The following is a 9,780-nucleotide window of genomic DNA, read 5'->3' on the forward strand; positions in this document are numbered from 1 at the left end:
TCTGGCCGCTCTGGCTCAATTTTTGCCACTGCTCTGGTTGGCATACGGCTTTATGCTTTATGCAATATATGATTAGTCAATGGAGTACAGCTTCATACATAAATTATTGTTAATTTACATAATACAACACACATTTGCATGGAAACAGGATTTTCAATAGCATCTTTTGCTGGTACAATTGAAGCTTTTGAACTGAGTGATAGAGGTACTTCAAAAGTTTGGCCCCTTTTCCACTGTTAATACCCACTAGAATGGGACTAATTTATACATATAAAATAATTGCTAATTTACATAAATTAGCATATTTTGCATGAAGACGGGATTTTCAATAGCACGTTTGATAGGGAAAATTAAATCTATCGATCTGATAGAGATTTTCTTTAAGTTTGGTTTCTTTTTATTCCTTTTTACTAATTTTTACTATTCATGCATAAATTAACTGCTAATTTACATAAATTAACGTATTTTTGCATAAAGACATGATTTTCAATATCATGTTTGATAAGGAAATTTAAAGCTATTGACCTAAAAGAGACTTTCTTAAAGTTTGGTATCTCTTTATTTACTTTTATTAATTAATTCCCATTGGCATATGGCTTCATGCATAAATTACTGCTAATTTACATAAATTAGCATATTTTTGCATGAAGATGCAATTTTCAACACCATGTCCTGTGGGAAAAATTAAAACTATTGACCTGATAGAGACTTTCCTAAAGTTTGGTATCTTTTTTAAAAAACTGTTATTAATTAATTCCTAATGGCATATGCTTCATGCATATAGATTACTGCTAATTTGCATAAATTAGCATATTTTTGCATGAAGATGCAATTTTCAACACCATGTTCTGTGGGAAAAAATGAAGCTATTGACCTAATAGTGACATAGGGAAAGTTTGGTGCTTTTGTAAACTCTGTCCCCAAAACTTCAAATTTAAGGCCTAAGGCCCCTGACTAGAAAAGAATACATTTAAGCCGTATAAAGAGTATTCATTCCTAAATTTCCGAATGTGCTCGCTCAACCATGAAAATGTTTAAAGTTCGGAAAGTGTGTGGTGATAGAAATGATGGATGATAAAAAAAAAACATTTTAAACCGAATTTGCCCTCAATATTCATATTCATTACCTTTTAAAATGAGTCATGTGACGTTGAAAATACCAATTTTTCCAATTTGATGCGGGCTCACTCATCCGTGAATAAAGATATCGATATCATTTTCGCACAGGATTCTGCCCATAGGTTGATAAATACTACTGCCAAATGACATTGCTAAAGACAGCTTGAAAAAAGTTCCACCATATTGATTAAGGGGTTATTTATTCTTAAACATGTGCACCCGTAATGTACACAAGTCGTTTAGAAAGGAAGTCAAAATTTTAACAAATGTGAAAGGAGGGTTTGTTTCATGGACGGTTTTGGTTACTTCTGCCGACAGTTATTTCATGAACTTCGCACATGGCTTCAGAGTTACACTATTGTAACGCTCCCCACTCTCAAATCTCGCCAAATCAATCTTCTCCGTGTGCTCCAATGTAGCTGTCACTGAACTCTCTTATACGTCAATCACATACCATTGATTCACGCTAAAATTGGAATCCTTCTGTGATCAGTTTTCATTCACATTAGCGCAATTTATTTAGTAAGTATTCCATAATCCAATCATGAACAATAATTATATAGGTCAATTTACCGATTAATCTGGATTACAATTCTTGTATCTCCCCCGATCTTTTTTCCTGTTTTCCGTTCGTTTTTCTCTTCTCCTCCGCGCCCTCTACGTTAGAACTTTCAGGGGCTACACTACCCTCTTCTTAGAATAAAACGTCCTCGTTTCGAATTAAAACATAACCAAGGTTCAATATTTGCAAAACACATCTAGAGCAATGTTAAATTTACACTAAAAACAACAACAACAAAGTTCACTTTAAAAGATTTCAATAGAAATGCGATGGCGTCTTTCGCAGGCGTTTACTACGGCGTGGTAGCATCTGGTTGCCGGTTCTCTGCTCCTTCGCACGAGGTGGTTCCTTGTCAAGTGTAGATGTTTCTTTGCTCTTGGATGTTTCGGCCACTTCTCAGCTGAGTCGCTTCTTCCTGTTTCTTCCTATCTCTGCAGAACGATCTGTATCTGTGGGACAGTCATGCTCTTTGCTAGAAATGTCTACTCTAGCTCCTGTTTCCACAGAACGTTCTTCCTGTGATTGAGAATCATGCTGTGGCTGCAGGTGTTCCTCTCGGGATACGTCGACTGTGGCTGAAGGTGAAGACTTGTCATTGATCTTCTTCAAAGCCCAGTTCGGCACGATGGCTCCAACAAACGTCTTTAAGCGGTTGAAATGAACAACCTTTGGCTTTGATTTAGACGTTTCCTGAATCCGATAGGTCACATCACTGACAGCATCAATGACGTAGAATGGGCAAGTCCAACTCCTCTGTAGCTTGGGAGAAATTTCTTTCTTCCGCCTTATAGTGTGAAGCCACACCGTATCTCCTTTTTGATAACCTTCCCCTGCCTTGTGAGTGTCGTAAGTACGCTTGTTCCGGTCTGTGTTAACCCTCAAGCGCTCTCTTGTCAACTGGTGGGAGTAATTCATGCGGTCCTGCAGTTGTTCTGTGAACTCAGGGTAACTAGATTCTGGAGTTCCAGAGCTTCCAATCAGCAGATCCACCGGAAGAATCATCTGCCTATCCATCATCAGCTCACTGGGAGTGTAACCAGTAGCTTCATGTTGAGACGAGCGGTATACCATCATGACCAGAGATAGACACTCGTCCCAGTTCTTTTGATGATCAGCAACAGCCTTGGCGAATAAATCCTCCAAGGTCCGGTTGAAACGTTCGACCATTCTGTTACTCTGAGGATGAAATGCTGTAGTTCTGGTTTTTGAACATCCCAAGATCTCACAAACTACCTGACCAACAGGATTGCGCACGTTTAACAGCCACTTCAACGCTCCATAATCTGACCGCACTGTGAATTTCCTTCCATAGAGTTAGTGATGAAACTGTTTCACTCCTTCCACAACAGCAAGTAATTCCTTCCTTGTGACACAATAACGCCTCTCTGCCTTGGACATAGACTTGCTGTAGTATGCTATGACCTTTTCTGTACCATGTTCCACCTGGGTGATGACTGCTCCGAGTCCGTTTGCACTTGCATCAGTGTCAAGGATAAATGGATCGTCCAAAGTAGGGTATGCCAGGACTGGGGAATTAGTCAGCTCATGTTTTAGTCTCCTGAAAGCTTCCTCACACTCGTCTGTCCAGTGGAATACTCGTCCCTTCTCTGTAAGCTGGTGGAGCGGTCTTGCAATGTCTTCAAAACCCTTCAGAAATTCCTCTAGTAGAAGCATAGTCCAAGGATACATCTGACATGGTGTACAGTCTGCGGGGTGGGACATTCCTTGACACTACTGATCTTTTGGGGATCAGCTGAAACTCCTGCTGCTGATACCACGCGACCCAAGAATGCCACTTGTTTCTAGAACAGGACACATTTATTTGGATTAAGTTTCAATCCAAAGCTCTTCAGCCTGTCAAATATGGTGTCCAGTCGGTCGAGCTGCTCCAGTACAGACGAACTGTTTACAATGACGACATCGAGATATACCACGCAGATGTTGTTAATCAACTCATCCAGGACTTTTGTCATCAGCCGCTTGAATGTTGCAGGGGCATTGCAGAGCCCAAACTGCATCACACGAAACTGATAAAGACCATACGCTGTGATGAATGCAGTCTTCTCCCGATCTTGTTCTGACACTATACTTGCCAGTGACCACTTTGCAGATCGAGAGTTGAGAACCATTTTCATCCAGACAATCTGTCCAATGAATCATCAATACGTGGGAGTGAAAACGCATCTTTGGTGGTCACATCATTCAGTCAACGCAGAACCGGGTAGAACCGTCCTTCTTCTTGACTAACACGATCGGTGAAGCCCACGGGCTTTCAGACGGTTCAATCACACCACGTCTTGTCATATCCTCAATTTGTGCCGATTCGTCATGTCTTTGATTTACAGGTAATTGTCACAGGGTCTACTTTCAATTTGAACTTGATCCACCTTGTGATGGGATCGTTTTAACTGCAGTGTTATTCCACCCCACAGACTCTTATAAACTTGTTAAACAGAATACCAATTCACACCAGTAATTAGGTTTATGAAAACCTTTATTACAACAAACTACTCTAACAAGGGTTACAGATTATGAACGAAGTATAAACATATGAAATATTAACAGTTTCTACAATTCAATGATAATGACGATGCTTAGCTTATTCTTCTTCTTCTTCTTTGATTCTTGGTTTCACACTTGAGTTCCCTGACGATGACTATCTGTCTGACGTCAGCTCCTGTCTCCTGGATATAGACCTAGACCAATGATTCCGTCCCCGTCTCTTTAACTCCAGTTACAGATCATAAATCTAAACACCCTGTCAAATTAGATATAAATATAACCCACTTCTAGTGATTTGTTCAAAACCCCAAACATTTATAGATATATCAAGTTAAATCTTCTTGACAGGTTAAACATCTTATTTAGAATATATTTATTCTTTTCCAAAAGTATGTTTCCTCACATCCATCACTTTCTTATAGTCGATGATGATAATTATTAATCAACATTGTAAATGATACTAACACAATATTCTTTACATAATAATTAAACATAGGTATGTAATACCCAAGATTTAACATGGAAAGGTATGACAACAATATTCGGTACAGTAAACTCAGAATGATATATCTTTTACATTATACAATAACAATGCATAACTTTAACAATGCTTTAATATCAAAATAGTGTGTACTCACAACTTCTCTTTGGCGTTTACTGATTTATAACGATTCCAATTTTGCCAATGTGGAATCCCAAGACCCGGACTATCAGGTTGTCCTTAACAACACCTTGTTGTATTCACCGAGAGCTGAATATAGTATTCTGATGAAAACTTGTAATACTTTTGTGCAGTATCTCTAACAAGTAGTATCTCTGTTGAATTACAGCAGCTTCTGATTTAGAATCAAATTTTAGCTAAATTTATAATAATTTTATCCCATAGACCTAATGGTCAAGAGTTTGGAACTCTGATATTCTTGGAAAGTTTTCTGAAGTATACGCCCCTCTAAATATCATTGGCTAATGCTGGGTCACTCATTCTGTCCCTTGCATTCGATTGGTTAAGAGCTATTTACCCTCTACCACCGGAAATGGTCAGAAACAGAACTCTGATTCTTCTTGGAAAGTGTCTGACCCGTCTAACGGTAAATGTTTACGTTTTACCCCATTGATGTTGGGCCTTTCTCCTTTTATGGTCATGAGGCTTCCTATTCAGGGATAAATGCTAAGAAAACCTGACTCACAAGTGGTACCTGTATGACGTTTGACCATCGTCATAATTACTGGGAAAACCTTCCACCGGAAGCTATTTCCTTCTTATGAATTTCATTCATAACATTGGAATGTTTACTACTACATTATAGAACATACGATAACATAGATGATACATATAGAAATAATCAAATACATAACAGAATTTAACCTTAATTCCTCTGTAACTGCAATGACATACATTTGCAATAATAACATTTCATATAACACATAATATGAACAGTCTTATAATTAATACACAGTTATAATTACACAATTATAAACTCATTATCACATGATACATACAATAAATACAGTCATATCTTGACAGTAATCTCCTTGCTCTCTGCCGAATAAGAGGAAATGTCCCTGTTTCAATCTGGTGGTTCACTACATCTGTTCTCCCCAGGTCCTCTTTACCTCTGGAGAAAACCTGCGAGTGCTTGCAAAGGAGCTTACTCAACTGTAGTCTTGAGCTCAGAGATCCTCGCTGCAACAACAAGTGCATCGTCGATCGTTTCACACTGGGCTTTCATAACCTCGAAGCGATCTTCAGCATCCTTCAGAGCGTCAACGAAACTATCCTTAGCTAGTGTCCTTCTTGTATCCTCAGATGCACCAGGATATACCTTCCTGATCAGACACTTTTACACTATGAGCCAATTATGTCAGGGTCTCTTCCCCTCCCTGCCTCCTGTTCTTCAGCTTCAAACGGTTTAACTCTGCTTGACCTCTTGATGCATAACGGGTAGTCAAGGCGGCTACTAGAAACTCATAATTCACTCTTTGCTATGGTGACAGTTCCATTAGAATCTCCTGAGCACCACCACGAAGACTTGCTGCCAGAAATACAGCCTTCTCTCGATTGTTCCAGGTGTTAATATCTGCTGCTATTTCAAAATGACTTAAATAGCTCTCAAAAACCTCCTTTCCTGTGAATGTGCATGGCTCATACACTGGCTTTCTGATTGTCCTGTCAGGTGGGCGCACAGATACAATAGGCCTGCCTATCCTCTGAGGCAAGTATTCATGATCCATGGCCGAGTATTCACGTTGCCTCCTTTCATTTCTTGGACACTGTGCGTCGTAGTTTAGGTGATCAAATGAACGCAGAATGCGTGCGCGATGCGAATCTAGGGCCTCTCCTTCCCGATAGTTCCAATCGCCTTGTGCGTCTGGGCGTTCGCTGCCTTGAGATCTCAATGAGTGTGCAATGTCTGCTATCAACCCATTGTGACTACTACTAACGCTTCTTGCGTTGCGGTAGTCATTTTCGAATGTATGTGCCCTATGCATAGAAGGGATTAAACCATCATTGCGTCCTGTCAAAACGCTTCGCACGTTGCGTCCTTCGTTGCCAAACGAACGCAATGTGTGTGTTATCAGGGGTCATAGCCCTACTGCGTGCTCTCAGTACGCCTTGTGCGTTGCAGCCTTCGTCGCTCAACGAACGCACTGTGTGTGCGTTATCAGGGGTCGTCGCCCTATTGCGTTCTCTCGAAACGCATTGTGCGTTGTGGCCTTCGTCGCACAACGAACGCACTGCGTGCGTTTTGTCCGGGATCAGCAGCAGCAGCTCCTCACTGGTCCTCTCAAATCGCTTCCTGCGTTGCGGCTTTGGTCGCTCAACGAACGTACCATGTGTGCGTCATCAGGTGTCGTTGCCCGATTGAGTTCTCTCAAAACGCCTTGTGCGTTGCTGCCTTCGTCGGTGACCGAACGCACCGCGTGCGTACTGTCCAAGATCAGCTCCTCATCATTCCCAAACACATTGCTTCTTGCGTCGTGGCCATCGTTGCTTAACACGCACGCTTCGTGCGTAGTGTCAGGAAACATCTCGTTTGGTCCGTTCATAATGCCCTCTACGTCGTAGCTCCTGTTGCCCAACGGAGCATGTGCGCGTTGTTTGAAATTTGTTGTTTGAAAAATGTCCGCTCATAACACCTCGTGCGTTGCCCAACGAACGCACATGGCGAGTGTCCTCCACCATTAACGCATCATACAATCTGCTACCGACGCGTCGTGCGTTCCCATAGGCTGCGTGCTGTGGAAAGCTTCGCACGTGGTCTGACACGTGGTATTCATCTACCGTGACAAATGACGCTCCTTCCTCCGGTTGAATTGTTCCAAAACCATAAGGGATAATTTTATTAGCATGAAAAGGGTGTATTCTCGATTCTGAGATTGATGTGGGTTCGGTAGGTTCCGTAATTCGTCTAGAATGTAACGCTCCGCACTCTCAAATCTCGCCAAATCAATCTTCTACGTGTGCTCCAATGTAGCTCTCACTGAACTCACGTATACGTCAATTACACACCATTGATTCACGCTAAAATAGGAATCCTTCTGTGATCAGTTTTCATTCACATTAACACAATTTATTTAGTAAGTATTCCATAATCCAATCATGAACAATAATAACTGATTATATAGGTTTAATTTACCGATTAATCTGGATTGCAATTCGTGTATCTCCCCCGATCTTCTATCTGTTTTCCGTTCGTTTTTCTCTGCTCCTCCGCTCCCTCTACGTTGGACCCTTCAGGCGCTACACTTTCCAAAAGAGCTGTTGCGTTATCTTCGGACCGAGGTCAAGAAACATGCATTTTGATACATAAATTGCTTGCTTGGAGCACTCAGGGTTTGTGGTACTTGGAGAAGGGAATTGATGAACAGAGAAACAAGGACATAGTGTTCTCAAATGGACGTTTTCGTCATGGGGCGAATTTCATTCAAATTTTCCCCGATCGGCTGCTCAAAGCTGTGAAGGAGTAGACCGAACAGTGACTTCCTAGCTTTATTCTAATAAAAAAAGATAATTGTATCTCATAATCCCTGATTGAATATTGCGAACGCGTGAAAGCGATCTAGTTATTATAGAAATTTCCGGAATTTGTTCTAAAAAATGAACATTCTTATCATGAACTAGACGTGCATGGAAATAACTCATTACTTCGAGCCCGAAATGCGAGCTGAAATCTTTTGTAAACTGCCATAAAGAGGGATTTTAAAACATTCTTTATAATCCATATAGAAGTAGGACGATATTGTTTTCGGACTAACGAACCTTCGAAATTACGGGTTACACTTCGTAATTCCAAAGCTTCGTAATTCCGAAGGTTCTTTATTCCGAAGGTTCGTAATTCCGAAACACGTAAATTGCCTACACCTCGATGTTCGTTAATCCGAAAACGAAAAAGGGTTCGTTAATCCGAACATTTGTGGCGTTATTCCGACGGTTCGTTATTCCGAAGGTTCGATAATCCGAAAACGAAATAAGGTTCGTTGTTCCGAAGGTTCGTTAATCCGAAAAAGAAATAAGGTTCGTTAATCCAAAAAATGAAAACCGGGAAAGCAGAGGCAGAGGCAAGGGGGGGGGGGGGGGGGACACTGTTGCCGTTCAATTGTTAAGAGGATGGGAAGGCAAGGGCGGCCGAACGAATTTTCGTTTGGGGGGTAAAGCCAAAAAATGAAACTCATACGTCAAAATGGACACTTTGGTGATATTTTCACCTTAAGATTATCATCTGCTTGAAGTCATTGTGTGTTTGATAGTGATTAAGTAGAGAAAAACTTTTTTGAAGTGATTTCTTATTATGGCAAAACGTATATTTAGGCTTTATTTTTCGGGAGAGAGTATAATGAGCGAGCGGCTTGGTAAAACAAATTCAAAGGTGAAGATGTAAAACGTTTTGGGGGGTCAATTATTCTTAAAATGGCATTATTATGAGCAGGAATCACAAGCTAAAACTTTAGGGTATTTCAATAAAAAATGAAAATAAGTTTTTAAAAATCCGAGCAAAATTTCTGCTGTCATTAAAAAGAATTAACACGAGCGCAAAACGCGAGCTTAAACATACTGACCAGAAAAGGAACATGTTAAAGAAAGCATTTAGTGACCTTTTTAGGATGCATATTTCACCAATCGAATGAGAGTGCGAAGCGCAAGCTGAAAATTTTCAATATTCCAGCCTGAAACTTAACTTAACTTGTATACTTTAAAAAGAGTTTTTTATTTCGGAAAAAAAACACGAAAGACGGCCTATTTATTTTTGAAAAAGGAACTTTCCCATTTTCGAAAATATTCATTTCCCTGTTATTTATTTCATATTTGGGGTGCAAGTGCCCCCTGCCTCCCTCCCGGCGGATCCATCTTTCGTCAAATAGGGGGGGGCAATTTGTTTTCAGCCATATTTTCCTCGATCGGCAGCTTCAAGTTGATTTTTGTTTGTTTCTTTGAAAGGATAGTCCTAACAGTCAATAATTAGCTTTATACTTATAAAATAAAGTAAATATGTAATAACATGATAAACCCTTTTTAAATAATGCGAGCGCGAGCTATATATTTTTTTTTTTGATATGATGGGCAATATGTTTGTGATCTTCAAAACGAAATGCCTATG

General features: G+C 40.3%; 1 protein-coding gene across 1 annotated transcript; it reads right to left on the bottom strand.

Moving 5' to 3' along the window:
- Positions 1 to 2,077: 2,077 nt before the first annotated feature.
- LOC121417808 lies at positions 2,078 to 2,848 on the bottom strand. The gene has a single exon (XM_041611543.1). It carries the CDS (start codon positions 2,846 to 2,848, stop codon positions 2,078 to 2,080), a length of 771 nt encoding a protein of 256 aa, XP_041467477.1.
- Positions 2,849 to 9,780: the final 6,932 nt, after the last annotated feature.

The sequence above is a fragment of the Lytechinus variegatus genome, chromosome 6 (assembly GCF_018143015.1).
Source record: "Lytechinus variegatus isolate NC3 chromosome 6, Lvar_3.0, whole genome shotgun sequence".
Lineage (NCBI taxonomy): Eukaryota > Metazoa > Echinodermata > Echinoidea > Temnopleuroida > Toxopneustidae > Lytechinus > Lytechinus variegatus.